General features: G+C 34.3%; 1 protein-coding gene and 1 long non-coding RNA gene across 2 annotated transcripts in view; both read right to left on the bottom strand.

Annotated features, from left to right (window-relative positions):
- LOC115876415 (lachesin-like) overlaps nt 1-7,488 on the bottom strand; it is a 234,423-nt gene extending 226,935 nt beyond the window's left edge. The window contains exon 1 of the mRNA XM_030892194.1: nt 7,417-7,488. Within this exon, the coding sequence (XP_030748054.1) occupies nt 7,417-7,480 (64 nt within the window). The 5' untranslated portion in view covers nt 7,481-7,488. The remainder of the gene's footprint in view (nt 1-7,416) is intronic.
- Nucleotides 2,826-3,624, bottom strand: LOC115876417. The gene is made up of 4 exons (XR_004049136.1): nt 3,516-3,624; nt 3,210-3,466; nt 3,055-3,155; nt 2,826-2,958 (listed from the first exon to the last, which is right to left on the bottom strand). It is a non-coding gene; the product is annotated as an uncharacterized LOC115876417 (long non-coding RNA).
- Nucleotides 7,489-15,826: the final 8,338 nt, after the last annotated feature.

The following is a 15,826-nucleotide window of genomic DNA, read 5'->3' as shown; positions in this document are numbered from 1 at the left end:
AATCCCGCAAACCCGCGGGATTAAAGCAATCAATCCAGCGGATCCGCAAAATTGCGGAACTGTAAACAATAGTCATACATATTTGGTCCTAAATGGTACAAAAGGCATTGTACATTTTGCATAGGCCCACAATATATTGATATAGCGTGTATCTTAAACCAGCTGTACAAAAATTTGGACCGATGTATATAGGGTGTTCAAAAAATATATTTAATATTAAATAAACTTAAATTTTATTATAATCTATCTACTTATTTTATAAATAAAATATTATTCTGATGTTGATTTTTTTTTAACTTGTGTTAGTTATCAGCTTTTAGATACACTCTATATCAATAATTTTTTGGCATATACAGAATGTACAAAGCTTTTTGTACCATTTAGGACCATACGTATGACTAAAAATGCATATTTTTCAAAAAAACGTCATATTTTCCTTAAAACAAAAAAAAAAGTTAAAAAAACCTATCAAATTGTTTTTTCTAATTTCAATACAGATTAGTCGTACTTGGTAAAAATTTCGATTTTTTAAAAATTGTAAATTTGCGGTTAAAAATATTCTTGACCAAATTTTCACACTCTTATAAAACACCCTGTATACGAGAATTCGCTAAATATAGTTTCGAAAACCATATAGCATCTTAATCACAATAGATGCATCTAAAACCTGGTCCAAACCGCATCCCAAAATCTTTTTTAGTTCAAGAGATACCTATTCAACTTTAAATTTACCCTAAAATTTTGCTTGTCCCGATAATTACATATGTCCGGCAGTTTATTTGACGATATTTCCACAAGTACTAGTGAAACGCTTTTCTTCACTTACGCACATATGCCAGAAAGAAATCTAACAACTAGCCTGTTTGTTTCACTTATTTTTAATGGCCAAGCCGTATGGGGAATCCCCCGGGTTCCGACCGTCGACGCATCGGCCCGGAACGAACCGGTTTGACCCTGATCGAGATCGATTCGGTTACCCAGTAGTAATGGGTCGATTCCGCACGGTAAATCCCGCAACTTTAATCCCGCGGAAACTCAGAGGGATCCCGCATTTGCGGGATTGCATTCCCTAATTGTGGTGAAACAGCGTTTCTATTTTGCTGTAAGCCCAAAGGTTTCAACCCCCAAATGTAATAATAAAATCTAGTAAAATACAATAAACATCATCTGTGGTTTATTTAAATTATAAGGATTAGAAGTAACTTAATCAATGCGGTTGGCCAATTAAATTTGCTAAAATTAAGTTTATCGCCAAATGAATAACTACGTCAGTAGGTTATATCGGTTTTCAAAGTTTCAGTTATGCACAAGCACATAATTCTACAAAGTTTATTATCCTACTACGATAATTAATAAATAAAGTTTTCCTGACTAACTCCGTAAACACTAGACGGTTTGTATATCGTTTAAGTAGCTTTTCGATTAAATCGTTGAAAACAGCCACGGTACCTGTTACAGTCTCGATATTATACATATTAGTTAATAAGTGAAATTCTCATGCGTTTTAGAAATAGAAATCATATTTAGAATTAGGTTAATTCGCTGTGGAAATTTCAGCAGACTAATTTCTAAATACATTATTAAATGAAATAATAATTTTATGTCTTATTTACTAACTGTGCGAAAATATTCGGGACGAGATGCCCTGTACAGGGAGAGGATACATTAAAATACGCAACCAACCGTCCAATCAGATGAAAGAGGTACGTACCCTATCGTTGGGTATTGTGCAATCACGTGATGCTCATGTCGTATGACGGTTAAATCTTTGGTTAGAATTTTTGTTGTTGTTTTTACCGAAGAGTTTTTACCTGTTTTTACTTTATTTTTCTATTTACATCAGATTTATATTTTGTAATTGCCTATCAGACAATACGTATTTAGAAAAATAATAAGAATTAGGATCGTGTTTTTTTTTAAATCCTGGATATTAATTGGAACCCTTGGTAACATTACTGCTTTTGATATAAAAAGTGCATTTTTGATTATTTACTTGGGTTAGGATATTAAAATATCGGTTGGATTGTACGACATAAATAGATGTAGGTATGATTATTTATATATATGTATGTATTTATAAAGCTTACTATCTGTTTTGCGTTTTCAGTTTTTGATCAGACATTTGATTTTATTTGTGAAATGCCCACAAAAAAGCTTCCAATGATTCAACATCAGTGTGTTTGCTGCATAATGGATCATTCCTGCTGAATTTCATTCCTGCAGATCATTTGAAGACTACACGGAAAAAACCAGATAATATGTTACATTTTCATAGAAATTGACAACGAGACAATTTTATAGGCAAGTGTTAGCATTATTCGAGGCACCATCAAAGAAAGCAATAATAATATGCTTAGTCCCAGAGGTATTACAGCTTAGTTATTTTGCCCTACAGGAGAAAAACCAGAGTAGTTCACTCGTAATTGCATTTTCTCGGCTCCAGTTAAAATGAACAAAGCTGGTTTTTCCTGTGGTCTTCATTTGAAATAACGTAAATAAATGTTTATACATATGTATGTGATGATTAAATTGGTGTTAAGGAAATAAAAATGTCTTTCGATATTAATATATATTTTTCGATATTAATATATACCTAGGTATAGGTATATGTATATTTATTTTGAAATAAATTACACTTTTAACAGTTTAATGGAGTTTTTAAAGCCAGTTATAATATTTATATTTTAAAAACTTGAAATCATAATGTGGATGTAATCACGCATTAAACCACAGACTAACTTATATAAGTCAAAAAGTAGATTTTAGTGTTAACTTTATATAACTTGTAAGTAAAATAATATATAAAACAAATATGAAAAAACCAACAATTCTAATGTATATATTAAAATACAGTACAATAATAGGTATCTGATATCCTCACTTAACGTAGAATAATATTCTACCCAACTCAATACTATGTCCAACATGAGTTTCAAATATATCGGGCCCTAATCGTTCCTGAAAATAGTATTTTTTTACATTGTTATACCATATTCTAAACTATTTAATATTTCAGTCACTTAAAAAGTTAATTTGTATTGAATAATTGCCTACCATTAAAGCAAATTTGGACTAGTATTCTTAATGGGCATATTCTGTGTATGGATATAGGTACTTCCTCCAGATTTTGGGTTCAACCAATTTATTCTTAAAACCTGAAACATCTACATATAAAAAATAGACAGGTTACTAATTATAATAAAATTTACCCTTAGAATTATACTTCTTTAACAAATAATTTCCATTGGTATACTTTTCCATGACAAGTAATCAACTTCCTAACATTTTTTAATTGATGTAATACTTCCTCACGATGCGAAAAGAAAATCTTTTCTTTAGCACACAAAGGACAAACGATATGTTGGCTTACTTTCAGATTAGTTACTTTTCCATAGATATCCTCATGTCAATTCAAAGACGATGAACATGAAAATGATCATCACATGAAACATCACAAACTAAAAACCTAATAAACAAGTTTATATCGAATATAGAAATAAATTTAGTGTTCTTACCTATTGTCGTCCAAATCCACGTTAATAGATAATTAATTTTTTGGATTTTTATCTTTTATTTTTAAATATATCTTTCGAACTACTGGTTTTAGTAATTATTAAATTAAACGAACTAAAAAGTAAAAATAATAAACAATTAATTCTCTTGTCAATTGTCAATTTTCTCCAGGTACCGAACATCATCGATAACGCACGATCTACAACGATTATATTCTGTACAGGGAGGATAGTCACGAAAAACAAAAACGTTAACATCTGAAAAGCAGAGAGAGAGAGAGAGAGAGAGAGAGAGAGAGAGAGAGAGAGAGAGAGAGAGAGGGAGAGAGAGAGAGAGAGAGAGAGAGAGAGAGAGAGAGAGAGAGAGAGAGAGAGAGAGAGAGAGAGAGAGAGAGAGAGAGAGAGAGACTAAGTACCAAAAGTAACTAGTAGTTACGAGTCCATAAAAGTAACTAAAAGTTTACATCACTACTATCAACAAATGCGTCCGTCGCGTCGGATAGATAATTAATTTCCTGTAATCTCGTTCGGAAATGTTTCCTCGTAATAAGAATTATAAAGCAATGCAACAAATGTAGCGAAATTAATGGCATCCAATTTGTTTGAAACTCGGCGAGATAGTCCATAACAACTTCACTCAGGCACACTCGATATTTATGCTGTGAATCGTGACGCAACATCCATCTTTCACCTCGAGCCGCTGCTGTTTCGTTTATACTTCCAGTAATTTTCTTACAGTTTAGAAGTCGCTTGTGTATAAAATGCTGCTTTCTATTCGAATTTTGCGAACAGATGGACCATGATAAAGGCTACGTAAAATAGATTAGTAGAATAGGTTCTATCAATCAAGTTACATTGTTTTTTGTCTGTGCAGTTATTTTACAGTACGTCTGTCCGTCCTGTAGCTATGGGGTATCCGTGAGAGGGGAAACGATATTCTCTCGATGTTTTTCGTAAAAAAATAGACGACGCGTCCCATCAATAAAAATTCAACAAATTTGCAAGTAGCCAATAAAATGAGTGGGCGGTGACGTACTCGTCAAATCGACGTATAAAATATATTGGCTGTTTATTTAAATGTTTTTTGTCCGCATTCCTTTCATAGACACAGATCCAGCAGATGTACTGTACTTTGTCTTTTTACTTACGTACCTTTTTTTAAATCTCTTTAAAGAAACTTTAGGTTAAGTCTGTCCCAAGTCTATCCAACGAGAAAATACATGACAGTGACATTTGTCTTCTATCGGTTTAATTCACAGGCGAATAGTACTCTTCACTAGCTTGATGGACTGGCATTTGTAACATTTTTATATGCCGCGAGTGACAATGACTTAGTTGTACAGATCGTCATTATTTTACATTTTTTTTAAATAAATTTAAAACTTCAAATGTAATTAAAATAAAATTCATCAAACATCACATTTAATAAATGAATTTTACTTCCGTTTTAACCAGAAGTGAAACCAAATTTAATTTGCAGCTTCTCATTCTTTTCATATACTAAATAGTCTTAAAACTTATCTGATAAGATAACAATGTTGATAAACAAATTTGAAATGGCAGCGAATGTTTTTTTCAATTTACCTGAATTTTCTATACCGGGTGCGTCTCGAAAGTGGATCACCCCTATAACTTATTTTTATTGTTTGATTGGCGTATTCAATTGTTTCTGATCACTTTCTGTTTCACCGGAAATGACTACAACTTTAGATTTTTTAAATGGCACCCTCAGTATGTTTCTACTGTATTCTAGTAGATTAATTGAAGTAGATTAAATTGACAAAAAAGAAAGCCCCGAAGGAAACCGGTGGTTCTCACAATTTGAGCAAAATAATATTTTTTTTCGACTTATTTGGAAAACAATAAAGAGGAAATGTGTTTCTTTTTTTGAGATCTACCAGCCCTGAAAATATTTGTACTTATTTTATACTCGCCCTGTATAAATTTGTGTAGTTTAGGTTTAATAACCTTTTGTTGATGGCGATATTATGACCAACAAAATATTTTTTGTATATTGCCACGAATTAATCTATAGAATCTTTACATGAAATATTTCTTTAATTGTATATCTATTTGAAACGAAAAAAATCTAATTGTTTCTCAATTAGGCATCAAATTCCATTTTTTAATTTATTTAGATTTGTTATTAAAATCATTGATAATGTTAATCCGTTGTTTAAATAATCTAAGTTAAATTCCTTTGTAACGTTTTTAGTTCGTTACATGTCTTTTTTACATATGATATATGATGTCTGGCCTATCATCACCGGATTCCCTCTCGTTCAGGCCGGATAGTTTATTTGACGCGCAATTTTTACGTTCCCTAGTCGCCAACCCTGTTATCGTTCGACACAAACCTGTTACTATTCTGTGGAGGCGCGCGCTGTCAACGTCGCTTCTGTCAACTCTTTCCGTGCTTAACCTCACTTTGTTTTGACGCTCTGTTGTATCCCAGCTTTTAGAAATGGTGATTACTTAAATCTTGCTGTATAATTTGAATCAGCTGCTATTTCGAAGCAACAGGTAAAGATGAAGTATTATCCTTTTAGATTCGATATTATTATTGAATATTTTTAGGGTAGAGTAACGGATGTCCCAACTTGTATTTGTGTTTTGCTGGCACGTTGGCGTCCCTTTTCTTTTATCCTCCAGAATGTCACATGGAAGAAAGGACATGTTGTTTATTATTTATTGAGCCCTCGGAAGTACTTCGAGGTAGGTTTATTTTGTTTATTAGACCTTGTTTGGTTTTAAACAAGAGTTTCATATTTTTAGGGTCCAAGATATGGACTGGGTCCAAGGTACGGACTATTTCCAAGATACGGACTGGGTCCAAGGTACGGACTATTTCCAAGATACGGACTGTGTCCAAGATACAGACTGTGTCCAAGGTACAGACTGTGTCCAAGGTACAGACATTATCTTATGTACAGATGTCCCCAGTAAGAACGATTTTTTCTTACATATAAGTGCCACAGCGTGGATGTAGCTTGAGTCCCATGCTGCTTCGTTCCCAGCTGTAAGCTAGTTAGTTACGGCTGTACCAATTTATGGTGTCTCATGCTGGCCCCTTTGGTTGTGTTGGATGGATGAGTACAGAGATGCGAGACCACCTCACGCTGCTACTGTTTGAAGCAAGATTACATAAAGAACAGCTAAGTGTAGATTTACGTTCTAGTTTTTATGTTTTAGATTTTCTATATTTTCAGTCTTAAACAGTAACGTACATTTTAAATAATATCGTACAGACTATATTTAGTGGTTAGATTATTAAGAACATTTATGTCGATGCAGTAGTTGCAATGTGATTTAGATTTTAGGTTTCATTATATTACGCCTTGTAATAGTATTACTTTCTATAGATATTATTATTGCGCTATATTAACAGATGAATAACGAGACATAGATTCTAGAATCTACAGGTTGCAACACATCAGATTTAACACCGCATAAAATTTAACAATTTAAATAAAGTAATGCTACTTTTCTTATATTTTCTATAACGTTACACGCATTGTATTTTTTCATAGTCTTTTCATAGAACATATTTAATATTATTTACATACATAGTTTTACTCAACAAATAACCAGTATAATAATTATTAAAATTGTACAATGCTATTTACCATCAGAATTCATCATGAATAAATATAGTCATTAGTTTTAAGTATTATACAACTGTTTTCTTTCTCTGTTCATGCCTGGCGCCCAATATCTATATATCTTTTGTTAATTATATTACTGATTAATTTTCTCTCTAGTGAAATACCTTATCCACGACTGCTCTCCGATGAAAAGCTGCCGTTCGCAGTGGTAGTGGTTTAAAAAAACGCTACAATTTTCGCAAATTAACTTTTTCGGAAAATATCTACTGTATCGCAAATCGCAAAGGTTAATGACTTACCTGTCATTAGCAAGAAACCTAGTATGCCGATACACTTCCATGTTGATCCATTATGGAAGTTCATATTCTTGTCCATCTAAAATAAAAAAAAATATTAATAACTAGCTGATTAGAAAACGAACAAAATAGACGTGTTACTAGTAGAGCAAGAAGTAATTTTAGCAGCATATCAACCTGCCTGATTAAGAGAATGAATATTGAATCACTGGGGATATGCGTCATCAAATCCATGTTTAATCGATTTTTACCATCGCGCTCGTAACAGCAAATAAAGTTCCTAGTTGTTTCTTAAGTTACTCACTATTCGCTAATTCGGTTCATCAATGATGCGATACTTCCCCTAGGAGATGCAAGACCTTGTCGTTGGTGGGAAAGCTCCTTGTCAGGTGCTGGAGGAATCTCCTCTAGCACTTTGGCTCGGTCTAAGAAGCATCTCATTGTCTTGTCCCTGGCTGTACTGTCGTGGCCAAGGAATCGCACCCAAGACATATAACGATGCGGGATGGGGCTACCCTAGCCGTCATACCAGGCACCCTCTACTGTCTATGGTCATGTCTCACAGGTAGAGGGTGTGGCGAGGGGGGGGGGGTCTTGACTTAACCGCCAGACCAAGAGAAAACCAAACATCACCTAAAACCTAAACGCCACGATGACGGGACCAAGTCAAAGGGTTGCGTGGCTAGATAGAAGCGTAGCCTTTACTGATCTCAACCTTGGGGCATCAGGGGGCAGCCATTGTATTTACCACGTACTTCTACATGCGGGGCTTTATAGAAGTGGACTGAATATCAGTAGAGGTAGAAGGGGGTTTCACCATCAGTGGAGGGTGGAGGGAGCGCACAGCGCATGCGCGTAAATCAGCTAGGAACATGTAAAATAGGCTAATAAACAAGAATAAACGGGTTTGAACCGCTTTGAACCGCTTTTGAACAGCTTTGAACGGGTTTGAACAAAAACTGAACAGGTCTGTTGTTTTACGCTAAAAAGCTGTTCAAAGCTGTTCAAAAGCTGTTCAAAGCAGTTCAAACCCGTTTATTCTTGTTTATTAGCCTATTTTACATGTTCCTAGCTGATTTACGCGCATGCGCTGTGCGCTCCCTCCACCCTCCACTGATGGTGAAACCCCCTTCTACCTCTACTAATATCCCTAGCTACTCGTGGAAACACTATGAGATCTAGTATTAAAAACACCACCGGTGAAGCTGTGAGGAAACCCCCTAGCGATACTGAGTACATTAACAATGGAAGTTCCAAGGGACCAAACCGAAAGGGAACTACAGAAGAGATGGCTGACACTTGTGCGAGACAATCCTCCACAAGTGGCACACGAGCTACCACCTTCTGGTCGGGAGCCTACCTCAAGACCCAAATAGCGATACAAGCTACCGTTTTGTCTACCCGGTATGGGTCAACCAGGCGGGCTAGACGATCCTCTGAGAGTAGATCTTAGCGGAGCAGAAGCACGGAGATATCTCCGACTGCTCCACGAAGGATTTGCTCCAGAGGAAGCAAAAGCGAAACCACTCCTCAGAGAAAGGGAGAGTAAAGAAACCAAGAAACAACCTGACTCATCTCCATCAAAGGGCAAGAGAGGGAGCGAGAACTTCTCACCTCTTCTCCGGCAGGGAGAGAAAAAAGCCAGGATGAAAAGCCATCCAACACCGGGAGGCAAGCAGGGACGTATCACCAGCTTTGCCGCTATTGCTGGACAATTGAAAATGGCGGTGCTGCCAAAGGATTTCCCAGAGGTTGCTCTGATCACCGACCAGCAAACGTCTCTAGAAGAGGCTATACTGGACGAAGAAGTAGCGATCGGATCGCAACACAACGATGTAAGGCAAGCCAGGGACGTATCACCAGCTTTGTCACGATTGCCGAACAAATAAAAATGGCGGTGCTGCCATAGGATTACCCTGAGGTTGCACTGGCTACCGGTTAGCAAACGGCTCTAGGGAGGCGATACTAGACGCAGCAGTAGCGATCGAATTACAACACAACTGTCCACAACATATGGGTCAGCTGCATTTTGCGGGAATACACTTTCGAGCGGGTATGCTGCTCATGATTGTGTATCTCAAGAATCTGCGGATTGATTGGCGGAAGCGGCACCTAAGCTTAAAAATTGGCAGGGGTCGGGATGGTTGCAATAAACGGAGAAAATATCCCAAAAGGGGCGACCATCACGGTCTTTCTGCCGAGGAGAAAGGGGAAAGACATCACCTACCTGCTGAGCCTCATCCAGGCTCATCAGAACTCCAATGCAAGGACATCGAGTTGGCGAGTCATCAATTCGAGGTAGGAAAGTCATGGTCAGGTTCACACAATACAAATTAACCTCAAATCCAAGGAGGAAATAAGTAGGATATATCCTTTATTATAGATTCAGGACAACACCGCTATCAGGTCTAAAGAGAGACCAAGTTAAAAAGAAAAAAATGGAGAGAGACCATCCAGCCTCCACCTCACAGGTACCTCTGTCGGAGACAAGCTTCCACGGAGGGCCAAACTCCAACCGTGAAAAAGTGTATATATCGGGGGAGGAACATCGCGGTTGTCAGAAGAGGATTGGAAATACCCTGTCCCCCCGACAACATGTATGATGGGTTATAGACTGTATGATGAGTTATAACTCAAGGAAGGGGGATTACAACAGATCTTTAAGGTCGCAGTGATTAACCCCCCCCCCTCCCACTCATCCTAAATTCTACAACTACAAAGATTGTAAAATGTAAAATGTAACTACTGTTTAAAAAAAACTAAACTTTAAACTGTTTAAACTGTGTTAAAAACTGTTTAAAACAAAGAAAATTAGAAATTTCTAGAAAATTGAAAGCACATATATATTAATAAAGATAAATGCGAGTTAAAAAAAAACAAGGAACAAAATACAGGGATAAATATAGTATATCATATCATATCACTTAGCTATGTATAATGTAACATATCATGTATAATAACATAAACTTGCACACATAGAAAAAATATTATCGATATGTATACCTACTCATTTCACATAAAAATAATGATATTTATTAAAGATACTACATTTTTCCATGAGTCCGGTTGATTAGCTGTTCATCTTCAGACCTTTTTTTGTATTTAAATAATAATATAACAAATAAAATCGTTCAGTTTGATTTTACATTTACGTACTTGTCATAACAACGTTTTCCAATTGACGAAAAAATAAATGGCGCAGAAAATAAAACATACCCAAAAAATAAACATGTCCTGTTTATTTCCCAATATCCCAGCTGCAAATATTCCCCAGTTTTCGTGAAAACTAATTAAATTCCCTCATTCGTAGATTCAAAATTTGTAAAATTACGAATGATGTTTAGCAAATACAAAGGGTAAAATAATAAGCTGGGGAGTTTAACACAGACGCCTGGCTCTATACCAGCCACGGAAAAAGAAAACATGAATACAGGGTGCTGCAAATTCGAGGTACGAGCATTGGTATCTCGGTAACCGTAATAGATATTAAATTGGGACAAAGTTGCCCGCTTTGGGATGTTCACCAAGATGCCATCAAAAAAGTTTTAAAAATTTCAAGGATTGCTGATTTTTTCAATCAATTTTATTTTTTCCTGTCGTTACGTTTTAGAAAATCAAAAAACTAATTGCACATTCTCATAGCCACTTTATTAGGACTATCTGGTAGTATTTTTAGATTTTCAAATTAGCTGATAATTTGTGAGATACAGAGGCCAACTTAATTTTTTTAAATACGGACCTGCATTTTTTATTTCAGATTTTGAAAGAACTCTCTTGAGTCTCGTGAGTACAATGACGTGCCAGACTTAATATTTTTTTTGTTTTGACATTTGAACACAATTTATTTAAACTAATTCTATTTAATTTATTCATCGTTACAATATTGATAAGCATTCAAAATTAACAATGACATGGGGTAAAACACTGAATACGGAAAATCAAATGCAATAAAATAATTAATATAAATATAATATAATATAAACAATAATCAAATCATTTTCCCAGAAGATGGACTGGAAATGGTAGAGCAATATAAAATGCAGCGAGGTTCCTGGACCTATCGTCAAGGGCTACATTACTTGACGTCATTTGTAAAAGTGAAATCAATTCATCTCAACATTTACAATAAAGAGTACAAAATGCATTCGGAAGTATAAGAAGAAAGTTCAAAGAGCTATAAATAAAATTGAACGAAAAAGACATTTGTGCAATAGGGAGGGCGGTAATCATTTCGAACAAATCAAATCAAATCAAATCAAAAAGTCTTTATTAGGCGGAGCTCAGCCGAGGCTGCTTAGGCCCAACCTGAAAGATATTACAAATGTGTAACGTTTTAATAAAACGATACTATTGGCAACCCAACATACACCCTACCGAATTAGTTCTGACACTCTGTGGATCGTACTTGCCCTTGTCGGCGCAGAACTAGAGCATCTTTTTGACCATCGGAAGTCACCATTTTTGATTCAGATTTCGTGGCGTAAACATCGACATACTTATCTGAAGTCATCCGAAAAAGTTTAAACTCTTTAATTCTATTAACTTTTGGAATGTAGTCCTAGTGGTTCCTGGCATTTGGGGAAGGAATCAATTTTAAGTTTTCATGGGTATTTTTGTGGTAAGTTTGATCTTCATCACATTTTTACTCTTTTGGTTCAACCTTATCTCTTTACAGAGTTTCTAAACGTGGTTTTGGTTGTCCTGTCATGAATTTAATTTTTGAGTAAACCCTCAGCATTGTGAGGTAAGTTCTAAAATTTCTAAAATGCATTTTGTGCATAAGTTGTGTCGTTTCCAGGGTTTTACCGCCCAGTTACATGGCGAGTTATATGTCGTGATTGGTGGTTTGAGGTACGAGAGCCTGTATCTATGATCCATGTTTGATTTCCACATGGCTGGTGGTATTGTAAGGGGCTGTTCGAGGCTGTGGTAGATTGGGGATGAGCTCCCACACCTAGCGTCCACACACCATCCAGAAGGACGAGCCAAAGCCTGGAATTGCACCGGATAATCAGGCCAGATTTCACTTTTTTTTTAATAACTCATTTCAAATTTATTTACTTACTGTTGACGAATTACGTAATTAATTATGTAGTTATTAGATATCAATTTTGAATTTCATTATTAAAATATAATTTTCTTAATATTAAATATACAAATTTTTATATATTTTAATATCTTGTCAAGTATTTTGTGATGGTGTCACTTGACATATTTAGTTAATTAACTTTTGATTGATTGACGGAATTATGTGCGCATACAACAAGGTTCATGAACTGCGTTAGTTTGAGGTACTTATTTAACTTTATTTTGCGTAATTTAATATTAATGATGTCAATGATTTTTGATCAACAAAGCAAGTGATACTATTTTTTTTATCATACATTTAAATGTTGATTACTTATTTTTCTTAAATATTAATTCATTTTAAAAACCTAACTTCATCCACATCAATTACTGTCCTTGTCTAATATTTTTTTAATTATAAATAAATTTAAGTTGGGGTAAAGAGATCTATTATTTCTGAGTGAATGTCCTGGCGCCCAATAATTATTGTTTTATTGATTAATTATAACACCTAATAAAAAAAAATTAAAAAAGAAAAAAACGAACCTACGACTGCTCCCAAAGACGAAAAGCTGCCGTTTGCATTGTGTCAAGAAAACGTTACACAAGTTTGGCGCCCAACGTGGGGCCAATTTTTTTTATCTTTTCTCTCTTTTTTCAAAATAAAACAAGAATTTTCCATTTAGCATTATAGTATAATAAATCCTATTATTCTATTACTAAACAAATATGTAACAAAAATTATTATGAAGGTATGTATTATGTATTCAAAAACTAAAACTAACAAAAGAGAAAACAATAATCACAAAAACACAGAGGAGGAAAAATCGAGAGGAAAGGAGGAAACTTCAGGAAAGTTATTAATAACATTTAAAGAAAAATTAATAATATAAATGGCAACCCTGCGCCACCACATCGAACGGCATTCACGGTACTACCAAAATTGCAGCGGTACCGACTAGGGATGGGCATTATTTGCTTAAATTCTGCTAGAGATGTAGCGCAAAAATAAGAAATTATTTTAGGCTGCTACAATACACGCTATATCAATATATTGTGGGCCTATGAAAACAATAGTCATACATAAATGTATGACTATTGTTTTCAGTCCCGCAATTTTGCGGATCCCGCGGGATTGATTGCTTTAATCCCGCGGGTTTGCGGGATTGAGATTTTGGTGCGGGATTGCATTCCCTAATTACTATTATTTGTTTATTTTACAGCATTACCTTCTAAGGAATATAATGATTAAAATAAGATTTATTCTTATAAAATTTCAAGAAAATTTTTCAGAAATTTCTTTCCAATTTTCTCAGGTTCTCTTTCCTTAACTTTCCACGTGTAAATCTCCCGCACTGCATTTCTTTAATAATTTATCTCAGTTTCCTTTAATTTTCTGCATGGACGGTTTTCGTTGAAATACGGTTATAAAAGTTTCAGGCTCACCCCATTACTTCTTCTGCTTGTTATTAAGACAGGTAATATGGCAGCACTGAATACGGATGCAGACATAAAAATGCAACTACCGTAAGAAGCATAAAGTTTATGCATACTTGCTGTATCTTGTTAAAATGTTCCGTATTAAATTTTTGTATAAGGAAATTGTTTGTTTGTTACTGCAAAATTAAATAATTATTGATCCAAAAAATATTATTTTACAATCCTTTATTTTATATAACTTATATACAGGGTCCGGCAATAGTGCATCGGGCATCTGTAGCTCCTCAGAGATATTAATAAATAAATAAAAATAATATATTTTTCTGCCTTTCTTAAAAGAAATATTAATAATACAAGAACTGTCCGGAAATCAAAACTATATTAGATATTTACTTTAGATGGTCTGTACTTACTTTGCTATTAATATGGAAATCCTAAATCATACAGGATGTTCAAAATTCTACGCCAAACTTTCTAAAATATAAAATAATTTTTCTTCGTTTTTTAAATGGAACACCCTGTATATTATTTTTTCAACAGATGGAGAATTAAAAAATGAACATTTTTTGTATTTAGAGTATTTCAAAATTATTAACGGTTTCACAGATATTCCCGGTTTTGTATTTCATATGGCATTTTCCACAGTAAATTTTCACTAGTAATACCTACTAGAGGTCAAATTATTTCCGGAATTTTTTTTCGAGCTCATGAATATTTTGAAAATTATCCCGAGTCGAAGACGAGGGATAATTTTCTAAAAATATTCATGAGCGAGAAAAAATGTCCGGATTTAATTTGACCTCGTGTGATATTCGGTAAGAAAATTCCACACCAAATTGTGTTTGAAAATCAAATAATTAAAACGTAATTTTCGATTTTTGGTCGAATTGATTATTTAGTTACTATGACAACTAAGTGACACCCAAACCTAAAAACTATTTCAGTTATGAAGCTGTCAAGCGGCACGGCTTAAAAAAATGTTTCGCTTCGGTCATGAAAGCAAAGAAAATATTCGCCAGGAAATTAAGCAGTTGACACCCGCGAATACTAGGAAATCGAAGTCAAGCATATGGAAGCAGTTTACAAACTTTCATCTCAGCTTTGTAATTGAAATGTATCAAAATCAGGGGCCGGAAAGTGAAATAGCAAAAGCGGTTCCACCGTTTCCACGGAAATTTCAAATAAAATAGTTCCAGCCTCGGGCGCTAGGTGGTAGTGCAATTAATTTTTAGGTTTTTAATTTGCAATTAATTTTTAAGAAGTTGCTACTAGTTATTGCCAGATGGCGTTCAATGAGATTTTTTTTGTAGTTTCCATAGTTTCCAACGGCCATTGCCATACTATTGTCAAATTCTCAAAAAATATTGTCGTTGTCATAGCGCCAATCATAATATTATCAAAACCAAAATGAAACCAAATCAAAACGATTTTCAAACTATAATTTGTTATATGTGTTTTTATTAGACAATATATTTTGTTTGTGGCCCTAATGATACAATGTAAGTCTTTTATTTTTGCCATCATTTAAGTACCTATTTATATTTACTCCATTTACAAAACTTTGGGCGTATTACGTTGGTTTTGTTTTTTTATAATAAACGATGTTTAAATATTTGACTTATAAATAAAAACTTTAAATAATAAATAATATTTACACATGTATGGCTTTAATTTTATTTAATAATTGTATAAATTATACTGTTAAATCTTATTTTTTACACATCACAACAATACTTGTTATTAGTATTGTTGAATTTGTGTAAAAAATAAGATTTAATAATCAAATTTAATTATTTTAGAGCAAAATTCAATAAATACGCTCATTTAAAAAGCCCGCGCTTCGATCCATTTAAAACAAGCCCTACTCGATAGATGGCGCCACTTCTGTAGGACCATTTTTCAGTAT

Source organism: Sitophilus oryzae, unplaced genomic scaffold (genome assembly GCF_002938485.1).
Source record: "Sitophilus oryzae breed Bouriz unplaced genomic scaffold, Soryzae_2.0 scaffold_1436_pilon_pilon, whole genome shotgun sequence".
In the NCBI taxonomy this organism is placed as follows: domain Eukaryota; kingdom Metazoa; phylum Arthropoda; class Insecta; order Coleoptera; family Curculionidae; genus Sitophilus; species Sitophilus oryzae.
The sequence above is the reverse complement of the archived record's forward strand: the minus strand, read 5'-3'. Positions and strand labels throughout refer to the sequence as shown.